The 26,861-nt window shown below is 46.1% G+C and overlaps 1 protein-coding gene and 1 pseudogene across 1 annotated transcript; one reads left to right on the forward strand and one right to left on the reverse strand.

Moving 5' to 3' along the window:
- Positions 1 to 836: 836 nt before the first annotated feature.
- On the reverse strand, positions 837 to 3,348 carry LOC132515553 (cytochrome P450 4B1-like; annotated as a pseudogene).
- A 7,648-nt stretch (positions 3,349 to 10,996) lies between these two features.
- Positions 10,997 to 11,907, forward strand: LOC132516214 (transcription initiation protein SPT3 homolog). Its single transcript, XM_060142621.1, has one exon. The coding sequence runs from the start codon at positions 11,170 to 11,172 to the stop codon at positions 11,614 to 11,616; it is 447 nt and encodes a 148-aa protein (XP_059998604.1). The 5' UTR covers positions 10,997 to 11,169; the 3' UTR covers positions 11,617 to 11,907.
- Positions 11,908 to 26,861: the final 14,954 nt, after the last annotated feature.

Here is a 26,861-nt window from a genome sequence, read left to right on the forward strand (position 1 = left end):
CCTGATGATACCTGTTGAAACCATTTCTTCACTTGTGCAACTAAGCCCATGCACCACAACTACTGAGCCTGTGCTCTAGAGCCCACGAGCCACAGCTCCTGAGCCTGCGTGCCACAACTACTGAAGCCCGAGTGTCTAGAGCCCATGCTCTGCAACAAGAAAAGCCACTGCAATGAGAAGCCCACGCACAGTGATGAAGAGTAGCCCCCACAACTAGAGAAAGCCCGCGCGCAGCAACAGACTCAACACAGCCATAAATAAATAAATAATTTTTTTAAAAAATTCATTGTCTTGTGTATTTCTGCTTTAAGCAATTTTTCCTTATGTCTGTTATATTCCAAAAACATACACACAAAGTTAAAAAAGAAACAGATCTCAGTGAAGGGGCAGGCCCGAAAGCCATCCATCTATCACGTGAAGTGAGTGAGCGCCTGCTCATAACCGCCAATCCATCCATCTATCAGGTGGAGTGGGTGAGCGCCTGCTCATAACCGCCAATCCCAAGGCACAGCTTCTGCAGCAAACGCTGAGTAAATTTTAGAAAGATGGACAATTACGGGAGATGAATGGAGAGTCTAGAAGCAAATAGGTGTTCACCATATGTTTGTTGAATGAATGAGTGAGCTCTGGAACACATGCATAGTAAGCATTTATAGACACACATGTTTACGTGGCACTGCCCTCAAGGTGACAGTCTACGCAGGTGCCTATTCCCCACTAATCCACAAGCCTGCGGAAGACAAGGGAACACAGCTACTCTACAACCCAGCTGGGAGATGGCAGCACCCAGGGAGAGGCCACAACCTGGGCTGGCTGGGGCCCTACTCTCAGCAGATCTACTTCCCAGAGCCGGGGCCCAGCGGCTTCAGGTGGAGGCGGATGCCATTCTTGGAGAGCAGGGCATCTGGATGGGTGGCCTTGAGGGGTCCAGGGAAAACTCAAAACAGAGCAAGCAGAGGGCTGTGACCACATTCATCTTGTTCATGGCAAACTGCTGTGCGAGGCAGTTGCTGCGATGAGCAGCACAAAATGACATCAGGCTACAGGGTGTCCAGAGTGATGAAAACCAGTGCTCTAAGTGACCAACAGAAATCAGTAGCTCTTTTTGGATGAATAACTGGCTGATTGATTGATTGACCTGGGCTTAAGAAACAGATCCTGGGAGTATGGTGAGGGTCCCAGACCAGGTAGGTTCACACTGTGGGCTGTGGCTTAGGGGGTCTCTCTTGGAACGACTCACCCACCCACCTGCCAAGGACAAGACTATGCTAATGGTAGGAGGAAGGTCCCTGGAACTTCCCCTGCATCAGGGTCACCGCACACCCAGCATGGTCCCCCTCATCCCAGAGTTCCCCCAAAGGATGCCTCCCCAACCACATCCTCCATCCTCACCTCCCTGGTCCAGAGGACCAGGGATGTTAGGCTCTCCTTACCTGGGCCCAGCAGAGAGCAGAATGAAGGCAAAAATCCAACCACATTCTCCGGGGAAAAGGGCAGGGGGTTGAAGACCTGAGGGGACAGGCCTTGCTTAAATACCTGCCAGGTCCTAGGGCAGGCTGACCCCGTAGCCACCCACCCATCTGACCTCGGGGCCCGGGGATGGCGTACCTCGGGGTCGAGCCACACTGCACTGTTCCTACGGTGGGCATAGATGTGCAGAGAAATCAGGCTACCTGTGGGCAGAGCAGAGGCCTGCTGACCAGGTGGTCATGAGGCAGCCAGGCCCACCTCCTCACAGGGCCAGAATCCCCTAACGTCCCCCTAACTGTGTACCAGCCCCTCCCTGAGCACTGCCAGTGACAGAGAGTCCATGACCACCCTCAACACATCAAAGTACCTCTGATCATCATCACACCTACTTCCTGTAGCCCCCTCACTGAGCACAACACTGGACACAGACATTTGTAGAAAGGAAAAGGGAAAAAGGACTGATGCACCCACCCCACCACGAGGTAGGACAGGCAAGGACTATCACACACTTCCTGCTTTCCATTAACTGACTCTCAAGGGAAGTACTTGTTCATGGTATTATGCTATCAGCGGTAACAGCTACCATTCATTGGTGCTTACTAGGTGTCAGACCCAGCATTAAACACTCCTCACAAAGCTACCACACACGGTTATACGGGTTGTACATGGCACAGCATCGTACCCGAAGTGAATGATACCTCCTGAAGTTGTTCAGGGCCCAACCTGCATGGTGGTACATGACAGCCTTGACGAATATTGTCTCTTTCCTCCTGAGAACAACCCAATAAGGCAGGGACCCTTCTCAACCCCAGTTACAGAAGAGAGAGCAGAGGCTTAGAGGTAGAGGGATTTGCCCCTACCTTATGGTGCTAGGACCTGGACGCAGGCCAAACACAAAGCCTGGGCTCTTCCCCACTGGTGCAAGGGTACAGAGAGCACCCGCAAGGACTCCGGTTCCACCGAGAATCCACCCCATCCCACCTGCAGGTAGAGAGCGGCCATCCACAAAGTGACGGGCTTGCTGAGCTGGCGGTACACCTGGGGCACAGGGGGGTAGAGGCGGAAGCTCTCCTTGAGGCACATGGTCAGGTAGGTCATCTTCCTCAGATCACCACTGCCAGCAACAGAGCCAGGCCTTTCCGGGCTGCGAGCAGCACGGTCCTGCGGGAAGGCGGTACCTGTACTTTATCTCTTTTGATCCTTTTCTAACCCAGCGAGGTAAAAATGCTTTTCTCCACACTATTGACAAGGAAAGGGAAACACGGAGAGGAAGCACAGTGAAGGCCCATGATCAATGTCTGCTGAGTGAAAATAAGCCACACCCCCAGACCAGTGCTCTTCACTACCTAGCACAAGGTCAAGGGAACTGTCCCAGCAATGAGCAAGGCCAGGGAAGAGGGCTTTACAGTCTCAGGGGATCACCTTTCCTGGGCTTGAAGTTGGCATTCTCCCTTACCCCTTCCCAATACAGGCCAGAGTCACGGGCTCCTCCCAGGGGCCCCATCTTCTGGCCAACAGTAAGGCTAAGCCCCTACTATGTGCAAGGTCCTCCCTGAGCCCCAGAGTGGAATTATGCGGGCCCTGGAAGACTAGGACATGACCCTGCCTCAAGGTGACACATTCTAAGAATTGAGAACACTGACAGGTAGAAGACAGACTGTAACTGGAGGCCAAGAAGGGAGAAGTTAATCCTGATAGACAGTTCTTCCTGGCCCCTGGGGCCCTTCCTTCCCTATTTCCATCACCACTAGGTCTGAGAATCAAACTTGCAGTTACGCCGTACGGACTGATCACATCCTGAATGAAACGGCACAAGTCCATACAGCTGAGAACAGAGGTACAATCCCCGGAGGAACGCAGGGGTGTTGGGCCCGCCATGGTTCCCCAGGAGACCTTTGTAGTGTCTGAGAGAAACCACCCCTCCAGGACTTGCCCACCCTTCCTGGTGCCAAGGCCCTCTAACTCGTGTCAGAGCCAAGAAGCCAGAACTAAGCTGGGTTCCAGGTCCTCCACGCACTCTCAGGGTGGGGACAGGAGCATCTGGGGGAAGAGGGCAGCTGGCTCTGATATGAGGGTGGGGGAGCAAGGTCTCTGCCCCAGGGAAGCCCACAGGCTGATGGCAAATCCCACTTTGATGGAGGCAAGGAGAAGTGGAGGGGACATGAGAGGAAAAGGATTGAAGGTCTCCTAAATGTCTCTCATACCCACATTAGGGTCAGACCTCAACCTTCCCAGGAAGGGAACTTCTCTATACTTAGCACAGTCCTCCCAAACACCTCCTGGCCCCACCACTTGTCTTCTCCATCACTGTCTCCTCTATCGGTACCCCACCCTACTCTCTAACATTCACTGTCTGTTCATTCAGTGATGCCTACTCTGGGCAGGCTCTGTGCTGGACCCTGAGGAGACAGGGAAGAATCAGACTGGATCTCCATCCTCCAGGGGTCATGGTCAAGTGGAGAAGATGAACAAGAAAACAGAAGATGACAACCCTGTGGGACAAGTGCTGAGATACCAAGCCTGGGGCTGATGCAAAATGCTGGTGAGGCACCCCAGCAGCCTATGGGCAAGGAAGGCTCTGGTGTCTGTTTTCCCCCCTAGACAGTAAGCTCCTTGAGAGCAGAGCCTGGGTCTGATTCATCTCCCAGACCCATCCTGTCCTTTTCTGGGTGGCTCCAGGATGCAGGTCGATTACCAGGCCATCCTGAGAGGGTAGTTATTTGTACGGGCAAGAATAAGCCTGGGCAGTCCTCACCCAGCAGTAAAGCTCACCACTAGTGTCAATCATGGAGGAACGGCAAAATTCTCTAGACTGCTTGTGGGAAAAGTGTACCCAGGAGCTAGTAGAAGTCATTATTCCTCTCTCTGAGCCTTAATCTCTGGCAGCTATACCTGAGTTCCCAAAGCTGGCTGCAGATCAAAATACTTGAGGGTGTTTTTTAATTCAGACTCCTACTTCCAATATGTTAATTAGGGTCTTCAGAGCTTGGGGGCCAAGGAATCTGCTTCTTACAGTTGATTCCAATGCAGCTGTCCCTTGCCCTGTGTTCAGAAAACTCTGGTCTCCATCCCCACGAAGGCAGGAAACTAAGAGCTGTTCCTGACAACGTGTGCTAAAGTGGTCCCCGCTGCCCTGAGATAAGTGGGAAGAACGAGTCAGAATCTGACCCCAGGAAGATGTCTGGCTCCCCACCCAGTCCACAGGCATGGCAGGGAGGACCCCACCTCTGGGGTCACCGACTGTTTAAATGGTCCGGAGGTCTCTCAGGTGGGACCACTCGTCCCTGCCTTCACTGCCATTTTCTGCCCTAAAAAAAGGAATCTTTATACTGCACAGAACAAAGAGAACACTGGTTAAGCTCTAAACAAGATTGCCTAGATGTATCAGACTATCCAGGGGTATTTTTCCCATGTTATCCCCGAGTCCTTAGCAGAGCTCTGTCTGAACCTTGGGCCTCAGAATGATGGGACAGAATGATGGCCCGCTTGGGTCCCAGCTTTTGAGTGCCCCCATCCCCCACCCCCACCTGATGCCAGCTTGGAATACAGAGTGAGGGGGAGACCCAGTGGGAAAGGTGAATGGGAACCACGGCTCCAAGGACCCCATTCTTCTGCCCAAGCATAGAGCCTCCCTCCATGGCCCCCAGGGGTTTAGGCCAGATTCTCTGAAGGTAAGGAGGCCGTTTTCTTCCACCATCCTCCTCCTGGTCACTTACGTCGAGGGCATGCCCGAAGAGTCAGTGGGTGGGGGGCCCTGGGAAGCTGTCCAGAGCCCTGGCCAGCATCTCCCTCCCCAGCAGCAGACGAATGAGCTTGAGGAAGCCAAAGACCAAGATCAGTCCAAAAGCCCACAGGCTCAGCTGGGAGAGGCTCAGGGAGAGCAAAACAGGCACCATGGCTTGAGTCGCAGCCACCCAGCTTCCCACCTGCCTCCTGATGCTCTCAAGTTCTCTTATACTATGAACCCAGGCACCCTGCCAGCTCCCACCCCAACCACGCCCTGCTGTTGGCAGCAGCCCAGGCTAGTCTGAGCTCCACAGGGCAGAGACGACAGCCCTCAAATTCACAGACAACAGAGGAGACAGCCTGGCTGATTTCTACCAAAACTGAACTGAAGAAAAACTAGATGGTGGGCTTCAAAGCAATGAGGCAATGGGTTTCCCTATTTGGTTCCTTAGAGGAGCACCCAGAAGGCGATTCTTGGTGTAATCATCAGCATAATAATGACCACCTTTTCATATAAGCTACCTTGGATGTTTCAGGCACTCTCTACACACTATCTCATTTAACCCCAACAAGGAGGTCATAGGTACTCACTCTTTAAACTCATTTTCCAGATCATGAAACTGAGGCTCAACTTGCCTGTGCTTTCTTGCAAGAGAGCTTCCGCTGTCCCCTTCAACCTGGACCACGGGGAGAGCTCGCATTTATGCCAGGCTCATGATGCTTAAGTCTTTTTGTGAGGCACCTTCAGGGGCAAGATTCTAGCCCCAGAAGGGAGAGCTTGGGTCAGAAAAATGCCAACTCCACTCCCAAGATCATAGTACAGACTTGAACTTGGGAACATTATTTTCAGGGTGATGAGGAGAGATCAGCAAGCTCAATGACCCCTGGACCGATGGAGTGAGGCACTTGGTCCCAGAGAGGGGCAGGGAATTGTCCAAAGGCTCATAGCAAGGCAGCAGCAGCTCTTACTTCCCCAAGCCAGGGCTCATGAAGGAATTACAAGTGAGGTTAGCTTGGGCAGAGCTCCATAAGAGGGAACAAGAAACAATCTGATTAGGGTGAAGGGCACAGCCTGGAGGAGAAGAAAACATTAGGGCTATTGTGAAGCCGAAACCACAAGGAGGAGCATGTTGGGAAACCGGCAGGTCAAGTGTTAACATGGAGCCTTGGACAGAGGAGAAAGTGGAATGAACTTTGTGTTCTGCGCTCCAAGCCACAGAGTGGGTGAGGAGAAAGGGTGGTTGGAGGTGTGTTCCAGGAAGATCTCCCCCTCCGTGTGTGTGCAGTGGCTCTGAGCCGGCCTGGCATGGAAGGGGCCTGGAGCCCGGGTGGGCAATCAGGAGGAGGGAATCAGAGGGAGGACAAGCAGGGTGGATGTAGATGACGGCCTTAGAGGTGCTGCATGCCTCCTCCTGCTAGAAGCACGACCCAGCACTCATGGTCTATTTGTCACACACCCTGCTGTCCACTCCCTGGCTGAAATCTGGCAGCCGTCCACACTTCTAGAGCCCAAGAGAGGTCACCATGTTGCCAGAATCAGAGACTGGACAGCAGTCAGTTCCCAAGTCCTACTCCTACCCGCTACCCCTCGGGTTACCTTGGCAGTGTGATTCTTGGAAGACAAAATGTGCCTCCGTGGAGCTCCCACTGGCTCTGTCCTCAAGAGCCCAGTAGAAAATGTCAACTGTAAAGAAAAGCTTGGAGATAACCCTCTATCCAATAGTATGTGTGTTAAGGGGATGGAGACATTGAGCCTCTGCCTTTATCCAAATGTTTTCCAATAGCTCTTCTCCTCCAGAAAGCCTTCCTCCACTTCAGAAACACAAATGAGAGCCAGTCTTCTGAGTCTGCAGCTCATCTTGGATTTGTTCCCTTTTTCCCTTGCAGCCGTTGTCTTGTTTTATCAAGAATGCTTGCCTTAGCCTCAGATCTACCCATTCTGCTGCAAGCCAGAGACTGAGCTAGTCTTTTCCCTCGTTTGCATGGCTGAGCAGAGGCAGACAAGACACAAGCGCTCAGTGAACCCACGCTCAGGTGGATGAGTGAAAGGATGGATACCCTGGAGGGTTCTGCAGGCACCGAGTTTCGCTGGAGTTAGGAGAATGTGGGCAACGTGCACCCACCTCACTGCCCCACTCTTACCCATAGCTCTGTAAATCTTCAAGGGAGGCTCTGTATCAGGGTTCTCTCCTCTTCCCCAGCACCCAGCATACAGTAGGCACGTAATAAATAATTGTTTGTTGAATGGACTTTGAAGGGATTGGCTATTATTGTAGGGGATGTGGGGAAGAGAAAGGGGGAAAAGGTTGATTGACCAAAGGCAAAATATATTGGAAATGCCATACAGGTGCCCCTCTAGACAGTGAATTTGGCCCCTCTTGTGGCTGGGTCCCAGTGGCTGCTGCCTAGTGGGGAGCCCAGAGCTCACCCCATCCTCAGCCTGACACTTACCTCAGTTTCCCGGGGATGTCAGGCAAATAGAGTGAGTGGTAAGTGTGAATTCGTGATAGGGGAGAGGAGGGATCAGATTACGTTCATGGGAAGAAAAGTTGTCTCTAGAACCATAGTTCTCCCTCTTGGCTGCACACTGGAATCACCGAGAAAGTTTCAGAAACATCTGATGTCCTCGACGCATCCCTTCCTCTGAGCTTGCCCACCTCTGTCTCCTGTTCACATGGCCTTCGTCATGGGGTGGTGGTAGGTTTCCTGAGAGCATGGCAATGCTCTGTGCACGTTGCCGGTTTTCACGGCTACTCACTTTGGGCTACAGTCAGTGCCCAAAGTGAGTTGGGGGAGGCAGGGGAGATGGCTCCTCACCCTGGCATCCGGGGCTTCCTGATCTTTGTCAGCCCCGCTCCTTCCACCTGGGCTGTATTTGCTCACGGGCCATCCCATCCTGCTTTGGCTGAGTACCTTGGTCCTGAAAGTGTGAGAAGTAGGGGAGGGAAGTATGGAGTGTGTAGATGGTGAGGGCAGGGGAATGTGAAGGGGCTAGGCTGGACTGAAGTTGGTTTTTCTGCAGGCTCTGACCAGAGAGAGGAGGGGTCTTCTTCCAAGGTGTTCTGATCCACCCTAAGGATGGCTTTGCCACAGGGACAGCTAAGGATGCAGCATAATGGAGGAGGACTTGTCTTAGAATCCCTGATCTTCCAAGGACGCCAGACCCCAGCCCTTCCACCTGGGATGGTGTGGTACTTTAGGTTCTGGGTAAAACAGCGAGCTGTGTAACACTCTGAAAGAAATGAGTAAGAGACGCATCCCTGGGAAATATGGGAATAGTCTTGGCAAATGGGAGGAGAAAAAGAGGTGAGGGAGCAGAACAGATAAAACCCAGCAGACCTAAGTTACATAAAAAAGTGAACAAAGATCTGTCAGTGCCTGAGAAGATAAACATCAAAGAGGAGATCTGTGTACAAGAGAAGAGGAGCCAGCAGTGGTGCCAATTTTCTCCTATCAGTCATCAAACTGATTCATTCATTCACCAACATGTATGTATTGAGCACCTACTATGTGCCAGATGTTTCACTGGGTACTTGAAATAAAATGATAAACAAGACAGACAAGGAGCTCACATTCTAACATTGTTCTGCCCCCCCCCCAAAAAAGACTTCTCTCAGTATTCCCAGGAGCCTGGGTCCAGAGCTCAGGCACTCCCCTGCCTGCCAGGTGACCCTGTTCCTGGGAAGATCACTTCTGTGTAAGCCCAGTAGACTGAAGACCCTTGGGTGAGAGTCAGGAAATGTGGGTTCTGGTTTCAATTCTGTGGTTCACTGTATGACCTCAGATGAAACCCTGCTGCCCTACTGTATGACCTCAGATGAAACCCTGCTGCCCTTGGTGCCTCCGTTTGTCCCCTGTCAGTGAATCAGATGGTGTCACGGGGCTTTGGTGAGGATCCTGAGATCATGGCAATGCTCTGTGCTCTCCAGGGGGCAAATGATGGTACCTCTGCTCCAGCAGCATTTATGCCCCATCTCACTGCCTCTCTGCTCGCCTTTGTGCTCTGACCGTTTCTACAGCAGCCAGTTGCAGACAGGTGTAGCCTGTTGGCACCTCACCTCTCTCATAGCGCTCAGTTTTCTGCCCTAGAACGTCCCTGCAGCTGCCATGTGGGGCACCCGGAGGGGTCTGCACAGCCATGCCAGCACAGGTGCACACACCTGGTTGGACCAGACAGTTGACACCTCTGAGGCAACATTTGACTGTCGGCGAAGGGGAATTTCCCCCCCTACCTATCTTGAGTTCTTGTGGCTAGACTAATAATAAAATGGATGCAAGACAGATTAACAAGAGAAAAAGAAACAAATATGATTCGTGCGTGCATACAGAGGTCTCATAGAAATAGGGCCTGAGAAGTGGCCAAAGCAAGACAAAGATTTTATGCTTTTTAGACAAAGAGACAGTGAATTTGAGAGGAATTGACAGGACAAAGAAACTTAGGTTTGGGTGCTCTATTAGCAAAGGATTTAAGCCAGGTTTGGGCTTGGGTAGCAAATCAGTAAAGAGGTGAACTCTCAGCCCTGAATTCCCTATCTCTGGGGAAAAGGGCATCCTTCTACCTCCTCGTACAGGGAGGGCAAGTTTCACATGGGAGATTTATTTCCCGCTCTCAGGGAGACAGAGAGGAGAGACAAAGTGTCCCCCTTACATACGGACTGTTTCTTAAATAACTTCAATGCAAAATAATCAGTATGCCACTGAGGCATGTTCTGGGGTGGGCTGCCCTGGACCCCAACATGATCAATGAAGAAAAGGAGCTAGTGGATAAACGAATACCCTCCCCTCCCATGCCCCAGGCAAGCAATACTGTGGGGTAAACAGTCCCTCAGCCGTCCGGTCCGGCAGGGCTGAGCCCTTTGCCCCCAGGGGTAACCAGCTCCGATTGGCTTTGCCTCCTCCCCTGGTCACTCTTCCCAGCCACCCACCACTCCTATTTTCTGGGGTGAGTCATCTGCTCTGCATTCTGGGGAGACCCAAGCTAAGACCTAGGGCTCTGTGCCCCCTGGTTATGTAACTGAGTGCGTGGGCAGGGCTGAGATGACACGGGTCAGAAGGCAGGGGGTGGGGCCTACATGTTAATTCTACATCTCTGGTGGCGCAGTGGTTAAGAATCCGCCTGCCGGAGAGTGGTGGGGGCGTTCTTAGCCCTCCCTCCTCCACCTCCGCCAACCCCCGCCCCACAGAGAGAGTCGAGCTCACGCCATCTTGTCCCCCCTGGACGCGCCCAGCCACCCTTTCCCTTTAGACACGCTCAGCGCCTCCCCCCACCCCGCGCCGCTTTCCAAGCGTGTCCCCGGCCGCCGCCACCGCCGCCAAAACCGAACCATCTCTAACCCCACATTCTCCACGCGCGACGCGCAGCCGGGTCTACAAGCGTTCCTAGAACAGAGATGAGCTATCTGGAATAAGGCCAGCAAGTGACCTGTCCATTTAAGCCACAGACGAATAATACTGCAGCCAGCCCAATATCTACTGCCACTTCAAGTAGTGGAAGAACAGGGAAGTCTATAAGCTTTGCAGCAGAATTGCAGAGTATGATGCGAGACAGAGGCTGTCCATTGCCACTGCATTTGGATGAATCTAGCTGTGGTTGGAGAAAGTGCATCTTGCCAAAATATATGGGTTTTCTTTAGGTGATTCTAGGAGGCCTCTCCGTGAAACAGCAGTTTTGGTAGAAGATGTAGTACACACTCAGTTAATTAACCTGTTACAGCACGCTGCTGAAGTTTCTCAACTTCGGGGAGCAAGCGTAATCTCTGCTGAAGATCTTCTGTTTTTGATGCACAAAGATAAGAAAAACTTAGAAGACTGCTAAAGTACATGTTTTTCCGAGACTACAAATCAAAGATTGTCAAAGGCATCGACAAGGATGATCTTCTGGAAGACAAATTGAGTGGCAGTAATAATGTGAACAAAAGATAAAAAGCTCAAGACTTTCTCAACTCTATTGACCAAACAGGAGAATTCTTGGCAATGTTTGAAGATGATGAAATTGATGAAGTTAAACAAGAAAGAATGGAGAGAGCAGAAAGACAAACTCGAATTATGGATTCAGCTCAATACGCAGAATTCTGTGAAAGCAGACAATTAAGTTTCTCCAGAAAAGCCTCCAAATTTCGAGACTGGTTGGACTGCAGCAGTATGGAGATAAAGCCCAATGTTGTCGCTATGGAAATTTTAGCATATTTAGCGTACGAAACTGTGGCACAGTTAGTGGACCTGGCTCTTCTCATGAGGCAGGACGTGGTAACCAAGGCAGGAGACCCCTTCAGCCATGCCATTTCTGCCACCTTCATTCAGTATCACAGCTCTGCTGAGGGATCTTGCCTGAGGTCCTACCCAGACTCTCCTGAGAACACACCTCCTCCTACACCAAGCGCTCCATCATCTGGATCACAGCTCTCAGGGAGAACCACATGAGGATCCCTAGGGAATGGGAGTGCTAGACAAGACTCAGCTAAAACCAAACGAAGGAAAAGAAAAAAGAGCATCGCGGCCTGTGGTGTTGAGGCTCACATCAATGCCATCCAGCCCTGACACATCAGAGAGGCCGTTCAACGCTACGGCCACAAGACTGGCCCCCTTTCCACATTCACAAGTGCCTACCGCAGGAATGGGATGGCTTTTCTGGCCTGCTGATGTGACTGTGACTGCGACAACAGGAAAGGCAATGTTATAGTAAGGTGATTTCTGTTCCCCTCCTTGGGCAAAATAAAATACAAGTTTACCTTCTCCACAAAACAAACAAAAATAGAATCCGCCTGCCAATGCAGGAGACACGGTTTCAAGCCCTGGTCTGGGAAGATCCCACATGCCGCGGAGCAGCTAAGCCTGCGAGCCACAAGTACTGAGCCTGTGCTCTAGGGCCTGCGAGCCACAACTACTGAAGCCCGTGTGCCATAGCTACTGAGGCCCACGTGCCTAGAGCCCATGCTCCACAGCAAGAGAAGCCACTGCAAGGAGAAGCCCACACACAGCAAGGAAGAGTAGCCCCTGCTTGCTGCAACTAGAGAAAGCCCACGCACAGCAACGAAGACCCAACGCAGCCAATAAATAAATAAATAAATAATAAATGTATGTGCTACTCCCATTTTATTGCCCTGATTAGTTCAGTGGACCCTGAGTCAATGGTCAGCTCTACCAGCCTGGTCCTGGGGAGTCAAAAAAATTGGGAACCCTGTGTAAATACCTAGTTTCCCAGGTACCAAGAAAAGAGATATGAGTATTTCTCAATTGCTTTAGAACACATAGTGGGGAGGGGTGTGTTTGGCACATCAGAGAAAACTCCATCTGACATTCCAAAAAGACCAATTTACTTGTCTCTCACCCTCCTTCCTCTCTTCTTTCCTACTTTTCCCTTCCCTCTCCTACTAGGGATAATGACTCAGTGCTTTCCCTCAGCTAGACCCAATGGCAGTGTGACCTCAGGTAAACAGGGCTTCTGTTCCCCTCTGGAGGAACCCAGGTAGGAGGGCATGTTTCCGCATGAGGGTGGACTCTTATAGCCCTCCCCTCAGACCCTGTCCAGCTCCACCCCTCTCGGCATTTTCCAGATGTAAGTTCCCAATACTTTCTGCCCTCAGGGGTCTGGCTGAGAAGGGCAAGCCCTCACCTGGTGTTCAAGCCACACACCGACCAAGCCTTGCCTGGCCCCCACTACCTCCTCATCAGACACACTAGCTGCCTGGGGCAGCCAAAAATTCCAATTAAGAGCATCATCTTGGGGCTTCCCTGGTGGCGCAATGGTTTACAGTCCGCCTGCCGATGCAGGGGACACGGGTTCGTGCCCCGGTCTGGGAAGATCCCACATGCCACGGAGCGGCTGGGCCCGTGAGCCATGGCCGCTGAGCCTGCGCGTCCGGAGCCTATGCTCCGCAACAGGAGAGGCCACAACAGTGAGAGGCCCGCGTACCGCAAAAAAAAAATCAGCATAGATGGATTGGAAAGTGAATCCCTCCACAAATAGTCGTTTGTCTAATAGTAAAGCAAATCAGAACTTATGTAATGCAAACATGTCTGTGAGTGGGAGAGGACAAGACAAGGGCGGAAAATGTGAATCAGGTTCTGCTAAAAAGCAGGCACCTGCTGGCTCCAGGTGCCTCTGAGGACCTGCCCTCAGGGAAGATGTCGGGGTTCCTGTTATTAAATCATTCATCCCCTTCCCTGCAAAAAGTGCCAAAGAGGAGGAGTTACTTCTCCTTGCCCCTTCACCGAGAAGATGGAAGCCCTAGAACATCAAGGTATGACTCACCCTCTCCACCTCCACTCTCTCCTATCTCCAACCCCACCTGCTCCCTCACCCTCTCTCCTGACCATTGACAACAGAGGGTGAGTAAAGCCAGGAGGCAACAGGGGATGCCAGGAGCTGCACATTTTATAGACTCTTGGCAGATTTTTGGAGAGGGAAGTGGTTGGGAGAGAAGGAAGGAGGGAATGTGCCTCAAGGCTTATGCCAAGGCAGAACTCCAAGGCAGGATCTCCCTCTGGCCATGGCGGGATATGGTGGGGGATGCTTACTCAATGGGGAAGGGTGTCCAGAGGCAGAGGGAGCCTGACCAGCAGGGACATTGAAGCCAGCTCTTTCTTCATACGACTTTGCCCAGTTTTCCCATAACTTCAGAGGAGATTGCAGCAGCTGGAGCCTGAAGCCGCAGGCCTGAGCAGTAAAGCCATCATGCTTTCAACAGACACCCACTAAGCTACTACCATGTGCTGGGCCCCGTACTGAGTGCTGGGGACACAGAACTATCTCAGACATGGAGGAACTCACAGAGGAGTGGGAGGGAAAAACACAGAAAGAATTAGGGCAGGGAAGTGCTTCCCATTACTGGAACCACAGGGAAGGGAGTGGAGGAGGAATTTGTTCCAGCTGGTGTGGAAAGAGAGCTCATGGAAGCATGCCCAGAAGAGAGTCACTAGAATTGAGTCTGGAACGATAAGCAAGCCTTCCCTAGCAGAGAAAATAATGTGGATGGCCAAGGCCACAGAGGCAGGGGACAGCCAGCCAGTTGTTGAGTCATGCCGGGGCACTGGGCATGAGGATGGGGCAGACTGAGGGAAGAGGCTGGAGAGGAAGGCCAGACCCAGATCACACCAAGCCTTGCAGGCCAGGCTGAGGAGCTGGGGCTCTACCCTAGAGGCCATGGGGAGGGCTGAAAGATTTGAAGGGAATTGAGGCATTAGCCACTCTGGCTAATGTGGGGATTAATGTGGAGAGGTGGAAAGGCCTAGAGGGTAGGAGAGCAGTGAGGAGGGCTGACAAGAGAAGGTGGAGGCTTATACTAGGGCAATGGCCACTGAGGATCACCTGGGTGTAAGACTAGTAGCAGCAAGACCAGAGGTCAGAGGCCAGCAGTCCAGTCCAGTCCAGTGTCCCAGACTCTAGTCCCAAGCTCCTGTTTCCTGTCCCAGCTTTGGATGGAAAAGAAGCATTGGAGGCAGCTTCAGAAAGGAAGAAGAAAAAGACGTTATGGGAGACTTTGGGCAGTGACAGAATCAGGAGGTAGAAGGCAGGGAGCAGGGTGATTTCCTCCTCAAGCTGGAGATCTGCACTCAGCTCTGTGTGGTGTCAACCCCAAGAAGTAGGATGGCTTGGAGGAGTAGCGTGTCTGGGAGGGAGGGGGACCCTCCCATTCAACAAGTTTGTTCAACAGACATTTGTTCTGAACTTGCTAAGGAGACACACCAATCCTTTGGAACCGGCAGACCTGGTTCACATCCCAGGTATACCATTTACCAGTTCCACGGCCACAGGAAAGTGACTTAATTTCTGAGCCAGTTTCCCCATCCGGAAAATGAAGACTGTCCTCCCTTCCACGTGCAGTTGTTTTAAAGATTAAAAATAATATATATGGGCTTCCCTGGTGGCGCAGTGGTTGAGAGTCCGCCTGCCGATGCAGGGGACATGGGTTCGTGCCCCGGTCCGGGAGGATCCCACATGCCGCGGAGCAGCTGGGCCCATGAGCCATGGCCACTGAGCCTGAGCGTCCGGAGCCTGTGCTCCACAACGGGAGAAGCCACAACAGTGAGAGGCCCACGTACCACAAAAAAAAAAAAAATAATATATATGATAATAATTGTGGCACATAGTAGGCGTTCAGTAAACGGCAGTCATTATTACTTGCCTAGAACTCTACTGAGGCTCTGACCGTGGAAAGGGAGGGTGAACCCAAAGCAGTCCTGGGCTTTAGAAAGTTCTGTGTTTCAGTGCTTCCCTCTGCTGGCCAAAAGGAACAGACACCACAGGGGAAAGAATCACAGGAGGCTGAAACCAGACAGAGCTCCCTATCACCCCAACCACAGTAGGAATCTCCCTACATTGAGCATTCCCCAGTGGGAGGACACCAGCCTCCCTCCGGATGTGGATCCCTCCAGAGGCAGCAGATGTGAAGCAGCGTATAGACTGCCAGCCACTTAGCAGCAGTGTGAAACTGGATGTATCGCTTACCTCTCTGCACCTCTATTTACTTGGCTATAAAATGGGTGATGATCCCTACCATGTTTCAAAGAATTGTCGTGACTTTTGGGAAAAGAGATTATGCCTGGATAATGTCTGTGGACAGACATGATCTGAGCTACCCCACAAATGTTAATGGTCAAGCATTTTCTGATGTCCCTTCCCCAACGTGCTGGGTGCTAGGGACCACAGGAAGATATAAGAAGTTGGCCCTGCCCTTGAGGAGCTCCAATCTGGTGGGAGAGGCAGCCATGCTTCAGGCAGGTATTGATGGGGTGGGATGAGGACTGTGCATGACGGGAGGAGTCAAGGAAAGACCTGCTGTTGTGCCAGCCTGTCCCAAGGACCCAGTTGTTCAGCCCTAAAACAACAGAGGATAGAGCCAAGCCCAGGATGACCTACAGGTCTCCAATCACAGCATCTCTTGGCATAATCCTTTCTGCTCCTCAATCCCCTTTCCCCCAAAGCAGTGAACAGGGAAAAGTGGTAGGAGGTCAACAGAGTCAACCAGCCAAAGCCACAGCTGTCTCTGAGCATAAGGTAAGACTCTCAAGACCTTGCCACACATTGTAATACCTTCTCACTGGAATTCCTGGACCAACTCCTGAAGGAGTTGCACTCACCTTCAAAGCTTTGTTTTAACTTCACCCCACTAATCTTGTTAGACTCCACAGGTGGGTTTCCACCAGAGAAATGTATCCTGGTTCCCACAACCTATAGAAATTTCTTAGGACATGGATATTGACAAAGACTCACAGGGACAGAAAGAAGTTAAGACAACAGACAGGGACCAACTGGCAGGGAAACACACATATTTGGTCCTTCCTTAGAATTTAGGTTCAGAAGAGAAAAATTTTTGCATGACACGGAAGCACTGGGGCTGAGAGCACAAAGGAGAAACTTCAACCCTAATAAATGAAAAAGACATTCAGGCATAAATGACTGGAAAGGGAGAAATAAAACTGTCATTAAATACAGATAATATGATTGTCCACATAAAATGAAACAAAACAAAAAAATCCACAAATTATTAGAATTATTAGGAGAGCAAGGCAATTGGACATAAAGGCAATATACAAAGGTCATTGCATTTCTATACACCAGCAACCAACAATTGCCATAGAAAACAATATTTAAAAGGTTCTAACTATAATAGCAACAAAATTATAAAGTACTTAGGCATAATAGTAACTAAAAGTTGTGTAAGATCTACATGTAAATAATTACAATAAATTACTGAGAGATACTTCCTCAGCCAAATGATCAAATCTAACTTCACCAGTAATTACACAGATGACACTGTACCCTCAAATGTGATACACTGAGATGGACATCGCAGTGTTATAGTATTCCTGCCGCAAATGTTTAACCTGAATCTAACCTTGAGGAATTCCTGCCAAAAACGTTTTACCTGAATCTAACCTTGAGGAAACAATCATACAACACTTCCTGGTGGGAGTGTATATTTGACAACCATTTGGAATCTAAATTGAAGGACATTTTTGCAAAACAACTGGCCTGTACTTTCAAAAATATCACAAAAGACAAAAATTCACACAGGTTAATGACAGGTGGGGAACTGCTCTAGATTAAAGGAGAAAAAAGACAAAGCAATTAAATATGGTGTGAGATCTTTGATTTGATCCTGATGCTTTTTAAATCAGCTATGAAGGACATTAAAGGAGCAATTGAAGACTTTTTGTTAAGAAATTTATATTAGAAAATAATAATGCATCAGTGTCAAATTTCCTGAATATGATCATTACACTGTGCTCATGCAGAAGAACATCTATGTACTTGGGAGTTATATGCAGAAATATTTGGGAGTACAGTTTCATAACTTGAGAGTAAGTTACCTCAAATTGTTCAGAACAAAAGAATACATTAATACTTATATAAATATAGAGAGCTAAAGCAAACGTTTCAAGGGCGCGCAGGTATTGATTTACTACTCTTGTGGATATATAGAGTCCTGATTATTGTTCCCAAATTAAAAGCTAGGGGGAAAACCTTACTGAAAGATATGAAGATTTAAATAAATAGAGACATATCTATCCCATGTCTCCAAATAGAAATATTTAATACGGTTAATTTTAGATTCAATTCAACGTCGATCAAAATCTCCATAGAGCTTTTTTAAAATTCAACCTAACAAACTGATTGTAAACTAATATGGAAGAGGAAAGGGCCAAGAATATCCTAGATATTTCTGAAGAAGGAAAGGGAGGAAAGACTTGCCCTACCAGTTATCAGAATATATTATGAAATCACGGTAATTAAGACAGTATGATGGTAGAAACTGGCCAATATGAATTAGAATAGACAGTCCCCAAGCAGACCTATCATGTAATATGACAGAAATGAAAAATGTGAAACTGGATCCATATTTTGCCCTATACACAAAAAATCCGTTCAAGATGAACTAAGGACCAAAATGGAAAATATAAGACTTGGAAGCATTTAGTACAAAATACAGGTTAATATTTTTATAACTTTGATGTGGGAAGTAATTTCTTAAACAATTTACAATAAAAGAGCTAATCATAAAACAAAAAGAATAATGAGCTATATTAAAATAATTACTTCTGTCCATTAAAAGACATTTTAAAGAAAGATAAGCAATAATTTACAAACTGGAAAAAATACAATTGTAACAGAAAACCAACAAAGGACATATAAAGAATGTATAAAATGCCTCAAGTCATTCATAGAAGGAAAAACAATAGAAAAATGAACTAAAGTCACAATTAGGCATTTCACAGAAAAGGAAAGCAAATCTTTAATAAACATTTGCTGAACCTCATTAGTAATCAGGTAAAGGAAAACAAAGGCTACAATGAAATCCCAATGACCCCATTCAATTTACAAAGATTAAGAAGTCTGAGAGCATAGCACAGGGAACTATATTCAATATCTTGTAATAACCTATAATGGAAAAGAATCTGAAAAAGAATATATTTATGTATATATGGAGAGAGATATAGATATATATAGATATAACTGAATCACTTTGCTGTACACCTGAAACTAACACAACATTGTAAATTAACTATACTTCAATTAAAATGGTTAAAAATAAAAAATAAATAAAGAAGTCTGACAATAGCAAATGTTAGAAAGAATGTTGGTCAACTATTCTACTATACACTGTGCATGGGAGTGTAAATTTACACAACCATTTTGATTAAAAATTTAGTATTATCTTATAAGTTTAAATTTTCAGATACTCTACAACCCGGAAATTCCACTTCAAGATATGTATGTGTGTGTATGTAAGTGTGGGTGTGTATGAGGAGAGATGCACCAGGATACATGTACAATAATATTTTTAGCAGTACTGTTTGTAATAGCAAAATAATAGAGACAACTCCATTACTATCCATTGACAGGAAATCGGTAAATTGTGATATATTTTCAGAAAAGGATATTTTATATGCAGCAGCAAAATTGAATGAACTATAGCCCATATTACAATTTGGTTGAATATTGGTAATATTTATATTAAAAGAAAAAAGCAAGTCTCAGAAGATTGTATATAGCATGATATTCTTTTGTAAATTTCAAAAAAAGCTAGAACTACAAAAAGTGTGTATGTGTGTTTGTTTTGAAAATCAAAGAAATGACAAATAGAAATTTCAGGATGGTGTTTACATGGGACGGGGAAAGGGGATGGACACTTAAATGTAATTATTGTTTTCGTTTTTGTATTTTGCTATTCTTTTGTGAATTTTATTTTATTATTTTTTATACAGCATGTTCTTATCAGTTATCCATTTTATACATATTAGTGTATACGTGTCAATCCCAATCACCCAATTTATCCCACCACCCCCACCCCCACCCCTGCTTTCCCCACTTGGTGTCCATATGTTTGTTATCTACATCTGTGCCTCTAGTTCTGCCTTGCAAACTGGTTCATCTGTACCATTTTCTAGATTCCACATATATGTGTTAAAATACGATATTTATTTTTCTCTTTCTGACTTACTTCATTCTGTGTGACAGTCTCTAGGTCCATCCACGTCTCTACAAATGATCCAATTTCATTCTTTTTTATGGCTGAGTAATATTCCATTTTATATATGTACCACATCTTCTTTATCCATTGGTCTATCATTGGGCATTTAGGTTGATTCCATGACCTGGCTATTGTAAACAGTGCTGCAATGAACATTGGGGTACATGTGTCTTTTTGAATTATGTTTTTCTCTGAGTATATGCCCAGTAGTGGGATTGCTGGGTCATATGGTAATTCCATTCTTAGTTTTTTAAGGAACCTCCATACTGTTCTCCATAGTGGCTGTATCAATTTACATTCCCACCAACAGTGCAAGAGGGTTCCCTTTCCTCCACACCCTCTCCAGCATTTGTTGTTTATCGATTTTCTGATGATGCCCATTCTGACCAGTGTGAGTTGTAGTTTTGATTTACATTTCTCTAATAATTAGTGATGTTGAGCAGCTTTTCACGTGCTTCTTGGCCACCTGTATATCTTCTTTGGAGAAATGTCTAGTTAGGTCTTCTGCCCATTTTTGGATTGGGTTTTTTGTTTTTTTAATATTGAGCTACATGGGCTGTTTATATATTTTGGAGATTAATCCTTTGTCCATTGATTCGTTTGCAAATATTTTCTCCCATTCTGAGGGTTCTCTTTTATCTTTTTTATAGTTTGCTTGGCTGTGCAAAAGCTTTTAAGTTTCATTAGGTCCCATTTGTTTATTTTTATTTTTATTTCTATTACTCTAGGAGGTGAGTCAAAAAAGATCTTGCTGTGATTTATGTCAAAGAGTGTTCTTCCTATGTTTTCCTCTAAGAGTTTTAGAGTGTCCAGTCTTACATTTAAGTCCTTAATCCATTTTGAGTTTATGTTCGTGTATGGTGTTAGGGAGTGTTCTAATTTCATTCTTTTACATGGAGCTGTCCAGTTTTCCCAGCACAACTTATTGAAGAGGCTGTCTTTTCTCCATTTTATATCCTTGCCTCCTTTGTCATAGATTAGGTGACCATAGGTACATGTGTTTGTCTCTGGGCTTTTTATCCTGTTCCATTGATCTATATTTCTGTTTTTGCGTCAGTACCATATTCTCTTGATTACTGTAGCTTTGTAGTATAGTCTGAAGTCAGGGAGTCTGATTCCTCCAGCTCTGTTTTTTTCCCTCAAGATTGCTTTTGCTATTCGGGGTCTTTTGTGTCTCCATACAAATTTTAAATTTTGTTCTAGTTCTGTAAAAAATGCCATTGGTAATTTGATAGGGATTGCATTGAATCTGTAGATTGCTTTGGGTAGTATAGTCATTTTCACAATATTGATTCTTCCAATCCAAGAACATGGTATATCTCTCCATCTGTTTGTGTCATCTTTGATTTCTTTCTTCAGTGTCTTATGGTTTTCTTAGTACAGGTCTTTTGCCTCCTTAGGTAGGTTTATTCCTAGGTATTTTATTCTTTTGGTTGCAATGGTGACTGAGATTATTTCCTTAATTTCTCCTTCTGATCTTTCACTGTTAGTGTATAGGAATGCAAGAGATTTCTGTTCATTAATTTTGTATCCTGCTACTTTACCAAATTCACTGATTAGCTCTAGTAGTTTTCTGCTGGCATCTTTAGGATTATCTATGTATAGTATCATGTAATCTGCAAACAGTGACAATTTTATTTCTTCTTTTCCAATTTGTATTCATTTTATTTCTTTTTCTTCTCTGATTGCCGTGGTTGAGACTTCCAGAATTATGTTGAAAAATAATGACAAGAGTGGACATCCTTGTCTTGTTTCTGATCTTAGAGGAAATGCTTTCAGTTTTTTACCACTGAGAATGATGTTTGCTGTGGGTTTGTCATATATGGCCTTTATTATGTTGAGGTAGGTTTCCTCTATGCCCATTTTCTGGAGAATTTTTATCATAAATGGGTGTTGCATTTTGTCAAAAGCTTTTTCTGCATCTATTAAGAGGCTCATATGGTTTTTACTCCTCAATTTGTTAATATGGTGTATCACATTGATTGATTTGTGTATACTGAAGAATCCTTGCATCCCTGATAAATCCCACTTGATCATGGTGTATGATCCTTTTAATGTGTTGTTGGATTCTGTTTGCTAGTATTGTGTTGAGGTTTTTTGCATCTATATTCATCAGTGATATCGGTCTGTAATTTTCTTTTTTTGTAGTATCTTTATCTGGTTTTGGTATCAGGGTGATGGTGGCCTCGTAGAATGAATTTGGGGGTGTTCCTTCCTCTGCAATTTTTGGGAGAGTTTGAGGAGGATGGGTGTTAGCTCTTCTCTAAATGCTTGATAGAATTCACCTGTGAAGCCATCTGGTCCTGGACTTTTGTTCGTTGGAAGATTTTTAATCACAGTTTCAATTTCATTACTTGTGATCGGTCTGTTCATATTTTCTATTTCTTCCTGGTTCAGTCTTGGACGGTTATACCTTTCTAAGAATTTGTCCATTTCTTCCAGGTTGTCCATTTTATTGGCATAGAATTGCTTGTAGTAGTCTCTTATGATGCTTTGTATTTCTACAGTGTCCATTGTAACTTCTCCTTTTTCATTTCTAATTTTATTGATTTGAGTCCTCACCCTCTTTTTCTTGATGAGTCTGGCTAAAGGTTTTTCAATTTTGTTTATCTTCTCAAAGAATCAGCTTTTAGTTTTATTGATCTTTGCTATTGTTTTCTTTGTTTCTATTTCATTTATTTCTGCTCTGATCTTTATGATTTCTTTCCTTCTACTAACTTTGGGTTTTGTTTGTTCTTTCTCTAGTTGCTTTAGGTGTAAGGTTAGATTGTTTGTTTGAGATTTTTCTTGTTTCTTGAGGTAGGATTCTGCTGCTATAAACTTCCTTCTTAGAACTGCTTTTGCTGCATCCCACAGGTTTTGGATTGTCATGTTTTCATTGTCACTTGTCTCTAGGTATTTTTTGATTTCTCTTTGATTTCTTCAGTGATATCTTGGTTATTTAGTAATGTATTGTTTAGCCTGCATGTGTTTGTGTTTTTTATGTTTTTTTTTCTCTGTAATTTATTTCTAATCTCATAGTGTTGTGGTCAGAAAAGATACTTGATATGATTTCAATTTTCTTAAATTTACCGAGGCTCAATTTGTGACCCAAGATGTGATCTATCCTGGAGAATATTCCATGTGTACTTGCAAGAAAGTGTAATCTGCTGTTTACAGATAGAATGTCCTATAAATATCAATTAAGTCTGTCTGGTCTATTGTGTCATTTAAAGCTTGTATTTCCTTATTAATTTTCTGTCTGGACGATCTGTCCATTGGTGTAAGTGAGGTGTTAAAGTCCCCCATTATTATTGTGTTACTGTCGATTTCCTCTTTTAGAGCTGTTAGCATTTGCCTTACATATTGAGGTGCTCCTATGTTGGGTGTATATACATTTATAATTGTTATATCTTCTTCTTGGATTGATCCCTTGATCATTATGTAGTGTCCTTCCTTGTTTCTTGTAACATTCCTTATTTTAAAGTCTATTTTATCTGATATGAGTATTGCTACTCCAGCTTTCTTTTGATTTCCATTTGCATGGAATATCTTTTTCCATACCTGCAGTTTCAGTCTGTATGTGTCCCTAGGTCTGAAGTGGGTCTCTTGTAGACAACATATATGTGGGTCTTGTTTTTCCATTCAGTGAGCCTGTGTCTTTTGGTTGGAGCATTTAATCCATTCACATTTAAGGTAATTATCGATATGTATGTTCCTATTACCATTTTCTTACTTGTTTTGGGTTTGTTTTTGTAGGTCCTTTTCTCTTGTGTTTCCCACTTAGAGAAGTTCCTTTAACATTTGTTGTAGAGCTGGTTTGGTGGTGCTGAATTCTCTTAGCTTTTGCTTGTCTGTAACGCTTTTGATTTCTCTGCTGAATCTAAATGAGATCCTTGCTGGCTAGGGTAATCTTGGTTGTAGGTTCTTCCCTTTCATCACTTTAAATATATTGTGCCACTCCCTTCTGGCTTGTAGAGTTTCTGCTGAGAAATCTCCTGTTAACCTTATGGACGTTCACTTGTATGTTATTGATCGTTTTTCCTCGTTGCTTTTAATAATTTTTCTTTGTCTTAAATTTTTGTCAGTTTGATTACTCTGTGTCTCAGTGTGTTTCTCCTTGGGTTTATCTTGCCTGGGACTCGCTGCACTTCCTGGACTTGGGTGGCTATTTCCTTTCCCATGTTAGGGAACTTTTCAACAATTATCTCTTCAAATATTTTCTCAGGTCCTTTCACTCTCCCTACTCCTTCTGGGACCCCTATAATGTGAATGTTGGTGTGCTTAATGTTGTCCCAGAGGTCTCTTAGGCTGTTTTCATTTCTTTTCATTCTTTTTTCTTTTTTCTCTTCCACAGCCGTGAATTCCACCATTCTGTCTTCCAGGTCACTTATCCGTTCTTCTGCCTCAGTTATTCTGCTATTGATTCCTTCTAGTGTATTTTTCATTTCAGTTATTGTATTGTTCATCTCTGTTTGTTTGCTCTTTAATTCTTCTAGGTGTTTGTTGTTTAATTCTTCTAGGTCTTTGTTAAACATTTCTTGCATCTTCTTGATCTTTGCCTCCATTCTTTTTCCGAGGTCCTGGATCATCTTCACTATCATTATTCTGAATTCTTTTTCTGGAAAGTTGCCCATCTCCACTTCATTTAGTTGTTTCTCTGGGGTTTTATCTTGTTCCTTCATCTGGTACATAGTCCTCTGCCTTTTCATTTTGCCTGTCTTTCTGTGAATGTAGTTTTCGTTCCACAAGCTGCAAGACTGTAGTTCTTCTCACTTCTGCTGTCTGCTCTCTGGTGGATGAGGCTATCTAAGAGACTTGTGCAAGCTTCCTGATGGGAGGGACTGGTGGTAGGTAGAGCTGGGTGTTGCTCTGGTGGGCAGGGCTCAGTAACTTTAATCCGCTTGTCTGCTGATGGGTGGGGCTGAGTTCCCTCCCTGTTGGTTGTTTGGCCTGAGGTGACCCAGCACTGGAGCCTAGAGGCTCTGTGGTGGAGCTAATGGTGGACTCCAGGAGGGCTCACACCAAGGAGTACTTCCCAGAACTCCTGCTGCCAGTGTCCTTGTCCCCTTGGTGAGCCATGACCACTTCTCTTCTTCTACAGGAGACCTTCCAACACTAGCATGTAGGTCTGGTTCAGTCTCCTATGGGGTCACTGCTCCTTCCTCCTGGGTCCTAATGCGCACACTACTTTGTATGTGCCCTCCAAGTGTGGAGTCTCTGTTTCCCCCAGTCCTGTCAAAGTCCTGCAATCAAATCCCAATAGCCTTAAAAGTCTGATTCTCTGGGAATTCCTCCTCCCATTGCCGGACCCCCAGGTTGGGAAGCCTGACATTGGGCTCAGAGCCTTCACTCCAATGGGTGGACTTCTGTGGTATAATTGTTCTCCAGTTTGTGTCACCCACCCTTCTACTCTGCCATCTTGAACCAATCTCTATAATTATTGTTGATGTTACTTGTTGGGTTGGGTTGTGAGCTTCTGTATCTGTGCGTGTGTGTGTTTGTGTGTGTGTGTGAGAGAGAGAGAAAGAGAGAGAGAGAGAGAGAGGGAGGAATGGAGGGAGGAGGGAGAGGGAGAAAGAAAGGAAAGAGGGAGAAAGGGAGAAAGGAAGGAAGGAGGGAAGAGGAGGGAAGGAGGGAGGAAAATAGGTCTATGCAAAGACTAATAATGGCAGTGTCATGAGCCAAGATTACAGATAAGCCAATTTTGTGCAACTGGTGTCAATTAAGAAGAAGAGGAGTAATAGGAGAAGAAAGAGACACCTAAGCAACCTGGATATCAGAGAAGGCTTTCTGGAATAAGGTACCCCTAATCTGAGCATTGAAGAGCACCTAGGATTGATTCTGATGAAGAAGGCATAAAAAGGCTTTTCAGGAAAAGTCAACATGCAAATATAAAAGGCCAGAAAATTTGGGCTTGGATTGTTAAGGATAATTGCTGAGCAGAATGGGAAATAGGCTAAGGAACTGTCCCTATAAGAAAAAAGTCTAAGGAACTATGCAGGTCCAACAACCTCAAACACAGGGGTGGGGCGGTGTCTAGAAAAGTGACTGGGTCAGTGCCCTCCATTCCCTAGGTATGAGGCCTTTCTCAATCTGTCTGGCCAGCAAGACTCTATCAAAGCAACAATGCCCTAGGAGATCTGAAAAGGGGTGGAGCCAGACACACAAAAACATCTTTTATCACATCCCAAGGATCTGAGCCTCTGGCTATATGCAGAGTGATGCTGGGCTGGTTGATTCTGTGCCAGTTCTGAAAGCTGAGATAGGAACACAGAAGTGTCTTCAAGAGGTGGAGAGAGGACCTTACAAATCAGCACCACGGACAGAGGCCCCGACTATTCATTTCTTCTCAGGGTTCAGGTCAAGCCAGGAACACCCAGCTGGAATCTTTGGCAGACAAATCCCTGGGCTCCAGGAGCTCAAGGACAGGGAAATCCCAGATCAGGAGATCATCAATCCTGATTTGGCCTGATTGGATGACCTCATGATTGCTTTTGCCTCTTCCCTGGTCTTCCTGCCTACAGCCTCACACCTTCCTAACCTCCATTCCAGCCCCACAGTGCTACCAGAACAATCTTTCTATGTCTTGAATCTGATCATGACTCTGTCTTTTTAGAAACCCTTCAATGATATCCCTATCCTGGCATTCAAGGCCCTTCATGGCTTCCGCTGCCCATATGTCTATTATCAGTCTCTTCTCTTCCTAACACCTTTGCTCCTAGCAAAGCTTTCCCTCCTACTTCTCTGATGAACCCCTCTAACCCCCCAAGTGCTAAATATTGGAGGATCCACAAGTCTCAGTCTTTGGAACTTTTCTTCTATTTCCACTCATCCCATTAGTCATCCTATCCAATCCCATGGCTTTAAATCCATCTCTAACCTAGACTTCTATCCTAGACTTCAGATTCATATATCTATCTACTTGATAGCCCCACTTGGGTAACCAATAGATATCTCAGATTTACGTCTCTAATAAAATTGTTGGGAGGAGGGATATGGAATAATATCCTCTGAATTGAGAAGGAACTTTAAGATTGAAAAACACAGCAGGCAACTCCATAAAGTGCAATAATGAAGTTTACTGTGGGTAACTTACATACAGGCAGGACTGGGCAGACTATGATCCAGAGGCATTTGTAGCGGTGCTGCACACTGGACTGTGGAAGGGGTACAGGAGGATTTAAAGGGGCTAAATGTAGAACCCGACTA

Source organism: Lagenorhynchus albirostris, chromosome 2 (genome assembly GCF_949774975.1).
Source record: "Lagenorhynchus albirostris chromosome 2, mLagAlb1.1, whole genome shotgun sequence".
Lineage (NCBI taxonomy): Eukaryota > Metazoa > Chordata > Mammalia > Artiodactyla > Delphinidae > Lagenorhynchus > Lagenorhynchus albirostris.